Genomic DNA, 17435 nt, shown 5'->3' with positions numbered 1-17435 from the left:
TGAATGAATGAGTGTATGAACAAATGTATGCATCTCAAACTAAGATAAATGCAGATCAGAAAGCTTGACTTCAGGTTTAGAAAATAAAAAATTATCTTTTAGTTGGTGAAATCATCCATAGAAAAGTTCTCAGAGGACCAGGCTTCTACTTAGCTTCTTCTCTACATCTGTTTCTAAAATAGGAACCACAAGGCTTTACCTGATATCACCAATTTCACAGACATCAACTACTCCTGACAACAAGTTTCCAGGCTTTCGTTGGTTCCACCTTGCCAAAAAACTAAACAACAGCAACTAGTCATAGATATGCTAATTTAAAACTCAAAATTTTTACAAGTAACAATATTAATTACTATTATACAATCAGGTTAGTTTTGAAATTTCTAGGATACTAAAAATAAGCACTTTTCTTTTTTAATGTACCCCATCAGATTTGACTTACAGTTTCTTCAAACATTTTGGGAGATAAGTCTTTGCTAAGTTGCCAACAGCATTAATGAGCAGCACTGATTTTTGTTCTTGCTTTCATAAACGCTTTTAAAGAGCTGAGGAAAGCACCACTTATGAACATTTTCCCCACTTCACTTTATCTTCTCTTACTTCACATGCCATGGCCCCTTCATCTTTGCCCAAACAGAATTTAACCCCCAGGCCTCTCACCTCTAACAGCTCATCTCCAATGCGCATTCGTCCATCCACTGCAGCAGGTCCTTCTGGGTTAATCCCAACCACGAATATGCTCATGCGTGATCTGTCCTTATTACCAGCAAGGCTGAGTCCCAGTCCATTCTTATCCTTTTCAAGTTCAATAATATGTAGCTCTCCAGGAAGGTCGGCATATCTTTGCCTGATTTTTTCTATTAAAAGGAAAAGATAATTAAATACACCAGTTTAATCTGTGTTACAGAGATTCAGCATTTCCCACCTCCTTACTCTGATTCCTCTCCAGTGGTTCCACTGGAGAAGGCAGTAGTTAAGGTAAGCATGACCTTATGTGTAGACTATAGTGAAGCTTATTTTATTTCCACCTAAGACTGCCACTCCTAAATCCTCATTGTTCACACACACCAAAAATGATCTTCCTCACTAACATAATCAACAGAATGTACTAGAAACAATGGCCCCTCTGTTTCCTACATGCCGAGAATAAAGAACATTTCCTGAGCACCAGCTATGTCCCAAGTTTAGACGTGGAGATAACAAGCTGAACAAAATAATCACAGCTTCTCTTCTTACAGTCTTATAGTCCAGCAGGAAAGAAAATCAAATTTTCTAAATAATTGCATTTCTTTAAAATATACAAAGGTCATAAAATAACACTGGGTTAGGTGAGCAATAGTAAAGGTATCTAAGGGTGTTGCTCTGAATTCACTCCATTAACCCACCACATCTCAAGATCTACAAATCAATACATTGTTTTATCTCTACAGGATTTTACCTCTGCATCTGAAAATGTACATGGTAATATCCACACCATGGATGTTGAAAAAACATAAAATACATGATACAGGACCTGATAGTACATGGTTGGCAAATATTTACAATTCTTTTATTTCTAGATAATGATCTAAATTATCTGTTTGGGGATCAAGCCAGTTACATTTCACTTAGTTTGTTTCTATGCAACAAAATCACACCAGCAGCCTAACGTGGGGCCTGCACTGTTTGAGCAGGTCTTGTTTCCTCCCACATAGGACCAGAGCTGGCCTGGTGTGCTGCTAGGGCCCAAAGGCTGGACAGCCATTCTTGTGGCATGAAGCAACCATCTCATCAGCTGAACACATACTAGTTGATTGTGATCACTCTGCAACCCAAGATGCTCAGTCTAAAGCTCAGTTTACATTATGTTCACTGTATTCAGGAGGGAATCCTGCAAATGCAAAGCTTACATACTATTCAAGGTGGAGGGGCAGAGACAGCAGCCTCATCTGTCGTGTTATTTTTCCAGACTTCACAAATACTGTTTAATCAGTGAGTATGTAAATTGAAACTCACAAAAACAACTTTACAAAAATAATTAAAAATCAGTGGTTGTTTATTTCAGAAATAATAAGTCTATCTTCCTTACAAGGATTTTGAAGAAAATATAGAACCATCACTGACAACTTATTATTAATAATATACAAGAGATTTAACAAAATACAGTAAAATGAAGAATATAACATTACTCAAACTGTCCTCTATACAGGAAAAATACTGCCATTTAACATTGAAGTAGATAAATGATCAAGAACAAGAAGTTTCATGAGTGTTTCAATACAGACACATTGGACAGGTGTTAAGCTCACGATGCTTAAGTCGTATAGGAAAGGAAGCAAACATTAATACTACAAATATCAAACAACTACGATTATTTAAGTCCTAATGCTCACACTGCTGGTCAATAAATAAACACTATCCTACTGGTGAATTACGTCAATGAATAAGTACTAAATTCGTTATGCTAGCAGTAATATTTTAAAGACTTACTTATTTACTTGAAAGGCAGATTTAAAAGCAGGGTGAGACACAAAGAATCTTCTATCTGATTGTTCACTCCCTGAATGGTCACCAAAACAATGGCTAGGCAAGAGACCACAGCCAGGAGCCAGTACTTTCTTATGGTTCTCCCGTATGGGTGCAGGGACCCAAACACTTGGATCATCTTTGCTCATGTCCTAAGCATGCAGGCAGGTAGCTAGATCAGAAGTAGGGCAGGTAGGACTCAACCTGGTAGCCATATGGGATGCCAGTGTTGCAGGCCAGGGGTTAACCCACTGCACCTAAGTGCTAGCCCAACATTAATTGTTTCAGAAGGACTAATACAGCCATAAGAAGAATTTTAAGGCGCTTTTGAATGTACACAGAAATTGACTAAGTGCAGAAGTACTGTGATGGGGAAATGGCAAGAGGAAAATTACATGATCAAGAGGAGTGAGGGAGAGAAGGAAAGCCAATTTGCTGCAAATTAGAGATTTGGAAGGATAACCAAGGGTGGACACGATGGTACAGAATCCGCGCTCGTGACTCCGGCATCTCCTCCTGCAGGAGTCCCAGTTTTAGTCCTGGCTACTCAGCCCTGGCTGTGGCAGGCATTTGGAAAGTGAGCCAGAAGATGGAAAACCTTCCTTTGTCTGTTACTCCATTGCTCTTCCCCTCCCCATATTCTGCCTTTCATAGAAACATAATTTAAAAAAAAGTACAGATGAAAAATTCAAAGATGAATTGTTACATTTCCTACAGAACTAATTTAGCACATATAAGTTCTACACAGGTGCCTTGGAGCCCCCCAGCATGGGCATTGAGAGGAGGTTCAGCCAAAGACTTCTCAGATTCAACCAGAGTACTTCTACCTTCATCTGCTTTCTGAACTAGATTTATGGAGCCAGTCCACTAGGAAATGATATCACATCTAAGAGAACAACTGGAAGCAAAAATCTTAACATCTCCCCTCAGGAAGAAATAGGGCAGAAAAAGGTTTTCAAACAAGAAAACTTTGATTAAGACCATAATCTCAAGGCAACAGAGATATTAGAGAATTCTATAACAGAGAGAAAGAAAATATACATCTTCGGGAAACCACACACGGAACAATTGTGGAAACAGGCTGTCTAGGGCCATATAAGAAACTTTAGTAACAGTTAAAGAATCAATATCACACAAACTATCTTTTTGGAATGAAAGCTAATAAAACAAACAAACAAAAAAACCCAAAGAGAATATAATTCTAAAAACCCATATTGTATTTAGAAATAAAATAAAGATTTAAACAGGAAATTAAGAGAAACAGCACTAACAATTGAATGAAAATTGAAAGTCACAGCTAAAGCATGATTTGAAAGACTTTATTAACTGAAGAAAAGTAGAAAAATTGTAAACTAAATATCACATCTACAAAGCTGAAAAAATCTGCAGAGCAAATGTACAGAAACAAGAACAGAGAAATTAGCAATGGACATCTACTGATGAGAACAGAATTCTCACCCCCAAACCTAACCAAAACAAGACCATAAAGATCAATAGAATTAAAGATGAATTCTTGGGGGTTGAAGATATTCGGTGCAGCAGTTTAGTCCCTCTTGGGACATCGACATTCCACATGAATGCCTGGATTCAAATCCTAGTTGCAGGGGCTGACTCTATGGTGTGGCAGGTTAAATCTCCACCTATAGTACCAGCATCCCATAGGAAAACCTGGGAAAGTTGTGGAAGATGGTTCAAGTGCTTGAGCCCTTAGGCCAACGTGGGAGACAACGAAGTTCCTGGCTCCTGGCTTTGGCCTGGGCCAGCCCTGGCTCTTTCAGCCACTGGGGGAAATGTGTCAGGATGGAAGGGATCTCTTTGTGTTTCCTTTTTTACAATAATCTCCGTAACTCTGCCTTTCAAATAAACAAATAAATAATCTCTAAATAAAATCCCATCTCCAGCCTCTACTTCAATTTCCTCCTATTATTTACTCAGGAGGCATCAGGAGATGACTCAAATACTTTGGTCTCTGTCACCTATGTGGGAAATGTGAATGGAGTTCCTTGCTCCTGGCTTTGGCCTGGTCCAATCTTGGTTGTTCTAACTGAGGGACTGGCCTAGCCGAGGAAAATTATTCTTCCCAGCTTCAAGGTGACAATGGAGGATGTTCATTTAAACATTATGTGAGGTATCACGAACTTGGAAGTGATCTTGGTGTCTGCCATTGGGAGAGAGAAAGATGAGAAGTGATGCATGGATACTACGATGTCTTATCAGCAAGCAGGAACCATTAATTAGAAGTAGCAGCATAGAAAGATTTTTAAAACATTACTGAATGAAAAGAAAGGAAAAGCAGGATGAGATCCGTATAAAAATGTGACATCATAAGCAGAGACCTCAAGCAGATGAATAATGGTGACCTGCCATGAAGTGAGGCTCATGTCTAATATAACCCTAGGCCCCTGAGGGCTGATAAAAGAGTGATGTTCAGAAAGGCTCTGGTCTAGGATTTATATAAAAAGACTTCCAGGTTCAAAACTTGTCTGACCTATTCAACCTCCAGAGAAAAAACACCCTCCACGGCAATGAACTACAGATTCAGTTGTTTAGACACACGGATGATTAATGACGAGAGGGCTCTACTGTGGTTAAAAGTGCCTGTGTTACAACTGATGAATGACCACATTTAACTGTGTGGTGACTACAGAATCAGAATTAAACGTGTTTGAGAGAGAGTAGCAAGAACAAGAGGCAAAGGGTCAGAATTAGGCTCAAATCCAAGCTGTGGCACTGAACATCTGGGCTTCCCTGGGCCAACTTCTGTACTTCTGCGAATTGCTGATCTTTTAATTTGTAAAGTAGCATCACTACCTTAAAGGTGGATACTACTTAAAAATACCTTGCATAAAAGGTCCAAATAATCTTAGCGGAAAAGGAGAATCACAATTTGGCTTCCATGATGTAGTTACAGTGCAAGTTAATATTAGACTGCTGATTGAACTACATTTTTCATCTTAATTTGAACTATCTTGAGAAAATAATGAGGCTTGGTAAAAGAAGCAATTTGCCCCTGGGTGGCATTAAGCAAGGAAAGTCCAAACCCCTCAGAATCCTCCAGTGAGGGTCATTAGAGGAAGGGGCTAGCATCATTCACCCCTCCTCCCCCAGCCCAGTTCTCTTCTCTGAGTTACTCAGATTGAGGAGGCCTGGACACATCTGCAGGTGCAGAGAATTCCCATCCCTGGGTGAAGTGTCAGTCCCATGATGTATAGGCTAGTGAGACAAATTTAAAACTGTGCCAGTAGAGTGTGCAATCAAAACTCCTTTTTCTGCAGTTTCAACTTGGGAGTTACAGACTTCTGAGATGAACAGTGGTGATGGCTGCACAGTGCAGATGCATGGAATACTGAATGATAAGACTTAAATATACATGGTCAATTTTGCAACCCATCATCACAGGCTTCAACAACCTTAAAAAACATGGTGCTCTCATGATTATCCCAGCACAGGACTTAGTCATCAGTTCATTTTCCCGGTGTTTAAAAGCAGCAGCTTTAATTTCTGGTCAATTTTTTGTTAGTTTTTTTTTTAAACACTTGTGCACTTTATTTTTTTTTAACACCTTTATTTGCTTTAAAAACATAAGACTTCTTGTACAATACAGCATAAGCATGTTTCATCTACAAAGTCAGACTATCTTCCTCATGGAACACGCAGGAAGAAAGGAAATACACACACATGGCAAAGTAGTCACAGATTACCTCAAAAATAATTAAGACTTTCGGCCAGAAAAATTAATCTTTTGGAAACAAAAGTATAACAATAACAAAAAGCCATATTTCACACCTGGTACTAACAGTAAACATAGTACAAAATTATCTGTTAAAATCAAATTCCTATATATTGAAAGTATTAATACCATCAAAATACCCATTGTACTTAAAGCAATTTACAAGCTTATTGCAATCTCAAAATACCAAAGACATTTTTTCTCATATCTAGAACATTTTTTTTAACTATTTTTCGGATTGACATCATTTCATAACAGCCACATCAATCACAGCATGAATAACAACAGCAACAACATCAACAACAAATTGCAGCACCTTGATTAAGTAATGTGCCACTGAGTAGGCAGCACATGCTTAACTAAAAGGAAACACAGACATCTCTTAGGAACTATGTTGCCATCGCATACTCCATGCGCACTTGATGAAATCCACTAGAGAAAAGAAATTATTTGGAAGCAAACAAACCGACATAAAAACATCAAAACATTTGAGACACAGCCAAAACAGCCAACAGACGCTCAAAAAAAACAGTATAGATTGGACTATTGGAGTTACCCTTTCCATGTTGGCTTTCTTATATAAGAGAGAATATATGGTATTTATTCTTTTGTGATTGACTCATTTCACTGAGCATAATGGTTTCTAGTTGGGACCACCTGGTTTTAAATAGAATAATATCGTTCTTCTTGACAGCTGAATAATATTCCATTGAGTAGATGTACCACAGTTTGTTTAACCATTCTTCCTTAGACGCACATCTGGTTTGTTTCCATGTCATTGCTATTGTAGATTGTGCTGCTGTAAATATAGGATTACAGATTCCCTTCTCATATGCAGATTTTACTTCTGTTGGGTATATTCCTAAGAGCGGGATTGCTGGGTCATATGGCAGGTTTATTTGCAATTTTCCAAGCACTCTCCATATGGATTTCCACAATGATTGTACTAGCCTACACTCCCACCAGCAGTGAAGGAGGGTACCTTTCTCCCTACATCCACGCCAGCATGTGTTGTTTTTCGAATTCTGAATGTAGGCCAGTCTCACAGGAGTTAGGTGATATCTCAAGGTGGTTTTCATTTGTATCTCTCTGATGGCTAGAGAGCCTGAGCATCTTTTCATATGTTTGTTAGCCATTTGAATCTGTTCTTTTGAGAAATGTCTGTTCATTTCCTTTGCCCATTTTGCTACAGGGTTTGTTTTTTCACTATCCCTGGGTTTCTGAAGCTTTTTGTAGATCCTAGATATTAGTCCCCTGTCACTTGTGTAGAATGCAAAAATTTTCTCCCATTTTTCTCCCATTCTGTTGGTTGCTTCTTAACTTTTTTAATTGTTTCCTTTGCTGTACAGAAACTTTTTAGTTTGATATAGTCCCATTTGTTCAAATTGAAAGTGAAAGGATGGAAAAAGATATTTCAAGCAAATGGTAAGGTAAGACAAGCAGGAGTAGCCATTCTTTTATCAGATGACATAGACTTTGATGTGAAGAGCATCAAAAGAGATAAAGAAGGATACCACACAATGATCAAAGGATACCTCCAGCAAGAAGAGATCAGCATAATAAATGTTTATGCTCCAAATGCCAAAGCATCTAGCTACATGAAACAAATATTAACGGGATTAAAGGGAGAAAGAGACTCCAATACGATCATAGTGGGGGACCTTAATACCCCATTAACACAAATGGACAGATCAAAAAACCAGAAACTCAGCAAAGAAACAATAGAACTCATTCAAACTCTAGAGCAAATGGACTTAGTTGACATCTATCGAACCTTTCATCCTACTGACAGAGAATACACATTTTTTTCATCAGTACATGGAACTTTCTCAAGAATTGATCATATTATAGGCCATAAAACAAGACTTAGCAAATTTAAAAAAGTGGAAATCATACCATGCACGTTCTCAGACCACCAAGGAGTGAAGCTTGAGACCAAGAATTCGAAACACCAAGGAAGACTTACAAACATATGGAGGCTGAACATATATTACTAAATGAGCAATGGGTCAGAGAGGAAATCAAAGGGGAAATTAAAAAATTGCTTGAAACAAATGAAGGCATCAACACAACTTCTCAGAACTTATGGGACACAATCAAGGTGGTGCTGAGAGGAAAGTTCATTTCAATTAATGCTTATCTCAAGAAACAAGAAAAGCACCAAGTAAATCAGCTAATCTTACACTTGAAGCAACTAGAAACACAACAACAAAGCAATCCTAAGACTAGTAGGAAAAAAGAAATCATCAAAATAAGGGAGGAAATAAACCAAATAGAGACCAAGAGGACTATACACAAGTTTAATCAATCAAAGAGTTGGTTCTTTGAGAAAATCAACAAAATAGACTCCCCACTAGCTCGACTAATTAAAAAAAGGAGGGAGAAAATACACATCAATAGTATTAGAAATGAGAATGGAGATATAAGAACAGATACCTTAGAAATACAAAGAATCATCAGGAACTATTATAAGCAACTATATGTGAACAAATCAGAAAACCTAGAGGAAATGGACAGATTTTTGAACATATACAATCCACCAAAATTGAATCAAGAAGCAATTAACAATCTAAATAGCCCAATAACATGCACTGAGATTGAATCAACAATTAAAGCCCTCCCAACCAAGAAAAGCCCGGGACCAGATGGCTTCACTGCTGAATTCTACCAAACGTTCAAGGAGGAACTAACCCCAATCTTACACAAGCTTTTTCAAACAATAGAAAAAGAGGCAATTCTTCCAAACTCGTTCTATGAAGCTACTATCACTTTAATACCAAAGCCAGAGAGAGAAACAACAGAAAAAGAGAACTACAGACTGATATCCTTGATGAACATAGATGCAAAGATCTTCAATAAAATACTAGCCAACAGGATCCAACAACACATTAGGCAGATTATTCACCCGGACCAGGTGGGATTCATCCCAGGCATGCAAGGATGGTTCAACATTCGCAAAACAATAAATGTGATACATCACATCAACAAGTTGACTCATAAAAACCATATGATCCTCTCAATAGATGCAGAGAAGGCATTTGATAAAATCCAACACCACTTCATGTTAAAAACCCTAAACAAGATAGGCATAGAAGGAACATTCTACAACATAATCAAAGCAATTTACGATAAACCCAATGCCAGTATCATACTAAATGGGGAAAGACTGGAAGCCTTCCTGCTAAAATCTGGAACTAGACAGGGATGTCCACTCTCACCGCTACTCTTCAATATAGTTTTGGAAGTTCTTGCCAGAGCTATTAGACAAGAAAAGGCAATTAAAGGAATACAAATTGGAAATGAGGAATACAAATTGGAAATGAGGAATTGAAATTATCGCTATTCGCAGATGACATGATTCTCTACATAGGAGAACCAAAAGACTCAGTCAAAAGACTATTGGAACTCATAAGAGACTTTGGCAAAGTAGTAGGATACAAAATTAATGAACACAAATCAATGGCACTAGTGTATACAAATAATTCCACCGCTGAGAAAGAAATTGTAAGTACAGTTCCCTTTAAAATAGAGGAAAGGAATCTTAAATACCTAGGAATTAAGTTAACTAAAGATGTGAAAGACCTCTATGATGAAAACTATAAATCATTTAAAAAAGAAATAGAAGAAGACCTTGAAAAATGGAGAACCTTACCATGTTCTTGGATTGGCAGGACCAACATTATCAAAATGGCCATATTACCGAAAGCAATATATAGATTCAACGCAATCCCAATCAAACTCCCAGCAACATTCTTCTCAGAAATAGAAAAGATGATACAGAAGTTCATCTGGAACCACAAAAGACCACGAATAGCTAAAGCTGTCTTGAAAAATAGAAATCAAACCAGAGGAATCACAATTCCAGACCTCAAGACATACTATAGAGCAGTGGTTATCAAAACAGTCTGGTACTGGTACTGAAACAGAGAAGAAGATCAGTGGAACAGAATAGAAACACCAGAAGGGAATTCACACATGTATAGTCAACTAATCTTTGACAAGAAAACAGAAAACAATCCAGGTAAAAAACCTGGTCTATTCAATAAAAGCTGTTGGGACAACTGGATAGCAGCTTGCAGAATAAAGAAGCAGCACCCGCACCTGTCGCACTATACAAAAATCAGCTCTAATTGGCTCAAGGACCTAAACCTACACCCAGAAACCATTAAACTACTAAAGGAAAACATAGGAAGCACACTCCAAGATATAGGAACAGGGAAAGACTTTTTAGAAAAGACGCCTAAAGCAACGGTGATCAAATCCAAAATTTTTTGTTAGTTTTTAATATGACACTGTTATGCTTCATTTATTCGCTAAATGACTCTTGATTGAGTTTGAATTCATGTTCATCTTTTGACATAAAGATCACACTATACTGTTTGTTTAGCAGGCATACATACACATGATGAGTCATTACTCAGAGATAAGAACTATGAGAACCCCAGTTGCTGCAATCACCCATATTCTTTAGTGAGTTCTTAAAGAAACCAACAAATGTCTTCCAGCCAGACTGTCATGCCGGAGTCCAGCTCTAGCCTGGGTTTCGGAACTCGGGAAGGGTGCGTGGATGAGGCGCAGAAAGAAAGAGACGGACCACTAGGATTCCATGATGATAGTGGACTATGCAATAAAGCCGTCCGCTTTATTTATACAGAATCAAACTCTGGCTCAGACTTTTTACGTCATGATCAAATGGGTGTTGCTAAAGATAATTCTGCCATTTGTTTCACCTAAGGCAAGCTCAATCAGTAACACATACCTCTTGAATCAGGGAAGGGCGGAAATGTAACGCAGGGAGGCAGGACCCAAAGATCAAAGGAAGAGGGAAAGAATGGGTTTCCCCTTTACCTGGAGACTAGCACCCTTGATTAGCACAAGGTCAATAGGGGAAGAGGATTCTAAGTGAAGGTAACTGCTATGCCTCTGATTAGCATAGGATCAAGGGGGGCAGCCATACGTTAACTATTAAGTCTGCAGAGGCAGACAATGCCTAAATAAGTTACAGAAATCTCAGTGGGATAGTCCATGCAAAGGGAGGCGAAGCTGCATTCAGGTGATCTAGAGATATTCCCGCCGGAGCCCTGCTGCACAGCAGGAGGTTCCTTGCGGCCCTCACCCATCACACGGACCCCAGCACTGTCAGACATCCTAGCCAACTACATCTATCAGCAAGGCATACCTTCTACTGCAGAGCACCAACACCTTGCTTTACTTAGCATTTCTAATTATACTGCATCACACTTGTTCTTAGTTAATTTGCCTAAATGCTGACACTTGAGTTTATGCAGCCTTCTTTAACTTATGCTTTAATTATTATTGTTTCTATTGTGGGAGAATGGAAGACATCAGCTCAGCAGCATAAAGCTCAGCAAACAAAGCAAAGTAATTTCTACAGTTCTGCTAAATTGCACAAACTATGTAAAATATTTCAATAAATTTTCTCCTTTTCTGCTTTAAAATATCAGGTAAGAATGGTCATCTCTGTACCTCAGACAGAGGAAATTGGGCTGATGGATTAGTTCATTTGCCAAATGTCACCTACACTGCAGCTGACACAGGCTGAGAGCCCAGCTTTGTCCATCTGTCTTCAGAGTAGTATCTCTTTAGATTTCTTATTTCCTCTCCTTCTCTCTTTCTCTCTCCTAGACTATAAATATCGTGGGCTTGCTCATCAGTACAGCTCACGATGTCTTATTCCATCACAATATCAAGCTTCAGTGACTATGCCTTATCATTCCAAAAATGTCTGAAATAATGCCAATATAAAGGCAATTTGAAGCCTAAAAACATCAGGTACACACGTTTTTCCAAATAGGATGCATCCTTTCAGTGAAAAGAAGTGGAATTGTTTCCTCATGAGATTTGTACTATGCATCAACAAATTCCATGAGTAGTAACAGAAAAACAAATTACTTTTAAACACAATTAAACTGAAAACAAAAATGCAAAAGTCAAAATTTAGAGTTGACCATGTTTCCCAGTGCATCACAGAACAGAAAGATTACTAAGATGGTGATGGTGAAAAGTACGCTGACCACAGAGATTTCAGTTGAATTTTTTAAAAAAGGTTTATTTATTTTTATTGGAAAGGCGGATATACAGAGAGGAAGAGAGACAGAGAGGAAGATCTTCTGTCCAATGGTTCACTCCCCAAGCAGCCGCAACAACTGGAGCTTAGCCAATCCAAAGCCAGGAACCAGAAGCCTCCTCCAGGTCTCCCACGTGGGTGCAGGGTCCCAAGGCTTTGGGCTGTCCTCCACTGCTTTCCCAGGCCACAGCAGGGAGCTGGATGGGAAGCAGGGCTGCAGGGATACGAACCGGCACTCATATAGGCTCCCAGCACGTTCAAGATGAGAACTTTAACCACTATGCTATCACGCCAGGCCCAGTTGAATTTTTTATAAAAGATTTATTTATTTTTATTGGAAAGTCAGATTTACAGAGAAGGAGATACAGAGAAAAAAGATCTTCCATACACGGTTCATGCCCCAAGTGGCTGCAATGGGCAGAGCTGAGTTGATCTAAAACCAGGAGCAAGGAACTTCTTCTGAGTCTCCCACATAGATGCAAGGTCTCAAGGTTTTGGGCCATCCTCCACTGCTTTCCCAGGCCACAAGCAAGGAGCTGGAAGAGAAGTGGAGCAACCAAGACATGAACCAGTATCCATTTGGGATCCTGGTGCATGTAAAGGATTTATCCACTTGGCCATGACACTGGAGCCTCTATCATTCCCTTCTGTTGAATTTTTACTGTTAACACTGGCAGACTTCAGAGGCTGGTTTTCCTACAATTAGCATTTAGACACACAGAACATGTTTTAAAGAGGACATGACCCATCTCTTCAGAAAAACTAATCACTATATTTTCATCAATCATGGAATCAGAGAAATTTAATTTAGGCTAATAAATCAAAGTCATCTTCTCTTATACTCCCCCAACATCTACTATTGGATGCCATTTAAAGTAATCTTGTGAAAAGTTATGAATTAGAACTAATGCAATAAAGTCACCTGTTATATACCTCAATTCTTTCTCTACCAAATCACATTAAATGTCATTAATATTGTTTTAAAATGTACTTAATCAAAAATAGTTGAAAGGCAGAGTCAGAGTGGCACACATTCATGGACAGGGTGAGATAAAGACAGCATGAAAGAAAGAGAGAGAACTTCCATCAGCTAGGTCATTCCCTAATAGCTGGTGCCAGACTGGGCCAAAGCCAGATTCCTGGAACTCATGAGGGTCCCCCATCTGAGACATCCTACCCTATATATTCGCAGGATTGGGCATCTCAAGAGGAATATTAACTGTTGTGCCAACACACTTATCCTCCAAGATTACTTCAAAGAAAAATACCTTCTTAGTTTAAAAAAATACATTTTTAAATTCTCCTATTATCACAATACCTCATTTCTGGGTCCTCCATATCATTGAATTCACACCTAGGTGAACACCTATATTTGTAGATGAGGTGGCAGATCACCATGGGTGAGTGAATCAGCAAGGCCTGGGGTCAGTTCTGCCCAGCCTGTTCATCCTGCTAAGTTCTTCTTTATGGGCCTGAAACCTCGGCTCCTAGCCCAAACCTCCTTAGATGATTGGTCAGGATTAGATTGGTGATTGCCTGGCTGGCTCCAGGCAGGGTTCTCAGGACAGGACACCTCTAAATATGGCATGTACATAACACTTCATATTGAGGGAAACTGTAGAAACTAGTAGGTCTATTCTGATCTTGCAAGACAGGATCCTGACCTGTCCCACAGTTGAGATTCCAGGACAGTGAGTGGAGAGAAATTTAGGCACCTCTCTTTGCAACAGGTGCTCCAGGAAATTCTCCTGGGCAGCCAGGTTTGTAAGCTAGAGCTCCCATGAAGTACAATGATTTTCTGAAGACCATGATAGACAACACAAAGCGGGCAGACAGTGAATTTAAGGGGGCGTTGAGGTATGCCTTGTATGAGGTTGATAACTTCTCTTTAACACTCAAGCAAGCCTCAGAGGGTCTTTTGTACAGCACATTACCTAAGAGCTCAGGTTTCCTCCCTCTCAAATCTCCAGAAATTTCTCTCATTTCTATTACAATCACTACTATTTGGTAGGCAAAACAAGAAGATGACCCTAAATGCAAAAGGGGAGAAAGAAAATCAAAGGGACCCTGAATACAAAGGGACCCTGAATCCCATCTATAAAAAGTAAGACACTCTATATCAGCTTTTTAACATAATATACAGGAACGGCCTGGCAGTACTCCTCCTGGCTAATGCTGATTCAGGCATAAACTGTCCTGCCACGTCAGACATGTAGCTTCAACACGGGGAACCCTTCACTGCATTTGCTCTAAGGGCTGCTGGGAAATGTTGCCATGGCAACCCAAGGGTTAGGACACAGGTAGATGGGAATGAAACATATAATGAGATTCTCTCAAAATTCATTCAATTCAAATATTTCAATAAAATTGCATTATCCCAAAGAGGAAGGGGGTAGAAAGGTTTCTTTTGCTTGAAGCCAATGGATTCTTTCTTAAATTTAAGGAAAAATAATCCATCGGATTCATACTTCATTTTCTGCACACAAAGGCATAAAGACACATAATACACACATAGCTACAAGTTACACAAGCACCAGTTCTCTCAGGGAAAAAAAAACCTTGCAAATGTTGCAAAGATTCAGGATCTCACCATCTGGTACTTCTGGGAAATATCTGCAACTAACAATTGATTTTATATTGATTTTCACTAACATGTTGGTGGAGTTCAGGGCAGGCAAACCTTTGGCACTTGAGGAGACAGCAGACATAGAAAGTCCCTTTTAATTTCTCTATTTCCCTGAAGCAAGAAAACCTAGCAGGGATTTTTCTGGTATTCCCCCACAGCAGTATCAGAAAGGAGCACCCTTATTTTTGAAGACATAAGGACAGGCAAAAATCTGCACGAAGATGCCCTGCCTGGCTCCCCCATGTCTATGACACTAGATCCCACCACTTTTGCCCTATTATTCCACAACAATCTAATACTTTACCAAACATGACACAAAAAACATTTCTTCATTTAAACTATTTTATTTTTTATTATTATTTTGCATGATTTTGTAGGTATAGGGATCCCCCCTCGCTACTTCCCCTCCCCCCATCCCCATTCCCTACCTTCCCCCAATTATGTCCCCCCATATTATTACAACAGTATAGTCTTTCACCAATACTCACAATTCAAAATTCTGCTATGTAAGTGTATCATGACATTCTAGGTAGGTATAGGCAAAAATAGAAAATCCAGTACCATATATTAAGGTGCATTTAACAGTGCTGTGGGTGTTCTCCTTTTGTTTAAGAGTAGAGATGCATACTGCAATTCCTCTTCACATCCTGGTGTATCAGTGCCCATTATACAGTTCATCCATGAGAATGTACGTATAAATGTGTTTACCTATGTGTATATTTGTTTTATATTTTACATGAATGTCACCTTATATGAACATGTGATATTTGTCATTTTGGGGCTGACTTACTTCACTGAGCATAAATGTGAACAGTTGTAACCACTGTGTTACAAATGATACAATTTCATTGTTTTTAAAGCCTGAGTAGTATTCCATTGAGTAGATGTACCACAGTTTCCTTATGCATTCCTCTTTCAACAGACATCTGGTTTGTTTCCATGTCTTTGCTACTGTGGATTGTGCTGCTATAAATATGGGGCTACAGGTCAGTTTCTTATATGCAGACTTCACTTCCTTTGGTTATATTCCCAAAAGTGGGATAGTTGGGTCATATGGTAGATCAATTTTCAGTTATGTAAAAGAAGTGATGTGATGGAGGAGCCTGGGCAGCACCCAACAGCAGATGTGAGAACCAGAAAGGGGTGTTGGTCTGTATTCGGCCTCAGCATCAGCCAGTTAAAGATGGGTTGGGCCTCAAAACCAGCCAGTTCACATTAGGGATAGGACTTGGGGCTGGCTAGCCTGGGCCAGGCTGCAGGACCCACCAACATGAGCTGAACTGGGGCCTGGTCATAGCATCCTCCGGCAAATGTCAAAACGAGGCAGGACATGCCAGACTGGGTCATGGCACCCACCAGCACATGCAAGATCTGGGTGCGGAGGGAGCCTGTTAGGAGCCACTGTTCACACTAATGAGAGCTGAGACTGTGGGCAAACCAAGCTGGGCAGGGCTACAAAACCCATTGGCCTGCATGTGACCAGGGTTAAAGGGAGAGCCAGGGTGGGCTAGGAGACAGTATCCACTGGTGCATGCATGAACCAGAATAAGCGTAGGCTGGTTGGGCTTCGTTGTAGCATCAGTTGGCAAGTATTGGGCCTGGGGACAAGTCCTATCAGGTTAAACCACAGAATCACCCAGAAAGTGTAACATGCAGTGCTTGCAGTGGGCCTAGTAAGGAAACTCAGCATGCCTCCGACGAGCTACAGCTCTGACAGGTGAACATGAGAGCAAGGACTGGAGGGTGGCCTTGGCTGGACAGATGGTAGCACCCACCAGCATAAGTGTGGGCTAAATAGTGGAGTCATTTAGGCCAAGCTAGGCCAGAACATTCATTGATATGTATAAAAGAGAAATGGGATATGGGACTGGACCAGTCTGTTGCATATGCCAGCAAGCACAGGAACCAAGGCTGGGGGCAGGTCTGGTGGGGATTATTGGGGGTCACCCTGATGAGGCTGCTGATTACACCTACTGGTGTGTGTGAGGGCTGAGTATGTGATGGGCAGGGTTGGGGTGAACCATGGCATTTGTTGGTTCATGTATGAGATGGGGCTGGGAACAGAACTGATGCAGCAACTGCAGCCATCAGTGTGTGTGTGTAGGCTGATAATGGGTGATATACTAAGCCAGACCCCACACTGGCTGGCAGACACAGGAATCAGGTCTGAGGCCACCTCTGGTGCAACGTTTCTTTGAGAACCCTGCCGCCCAACTAAATTACTGGACTCAAAACTCAAATCTCAGGGAAAAATCACAGGTTCTATGTGGTTTGACCATGGAGTACATGTTGTCACAACTGGGCTTCCTCAGTTGATGAAGCTTATGCAGTGAACAGCATGGTCAGATGCACGTGGGAGATATGACAGCTCATTGAAGCTTGCAAAAGATGTCTTGTACTACAACAAAGGATGCAGGACAGAACTAATTGGACAACTCTCCATATCAAGTTTTGACATCAAGCTCCTGGCTGCTGGTGGGTCTCAG

General features: G+C 39.9%; 1 protein-coding gene across 4 annotated transcripts in view; it reads right to left on the bottom strand.

Annotated features, from left to right (window-relative positions):
* Positions 1-17435, bottom strand: part of PATJ (PATJ crumbs cell polarity complex component) — a 369444-nt gene that overhangs the window by 145159 nt on the left and 206850 nt on the right. For all 4 annotated transcript variants that reach the window (XM_058657334.1, XM_058657354.1, XM_058657340.1 and 1 more), the window contains exon 28: positions 661-857. In XM_058657334.1, coding sequence (XP_058513317.1) covers positions 661-857 — 197 coding nt within the window. The remainder of the gene's footprint in view (positions 1-660; positions 858-17435) is intronic.

Source organism: Ochotona princeps, chromosome 2, assembly GCF_030435755.1.
Source record: "Ochotona princeps isolate mOchPri1 chromosome 2, mOchPri1.hap1, whole genome shotgun sequence".
NCBI classification, from domain to species: Eukaryota; Metazoa; Chordata; class Mammalia; order Lagomorpha; family Ochotonidae; genus Ochotona; species Ochotona princeps.
This window is presented reverse-complemented; position numbering and strand designations above follow the sequence as displayed.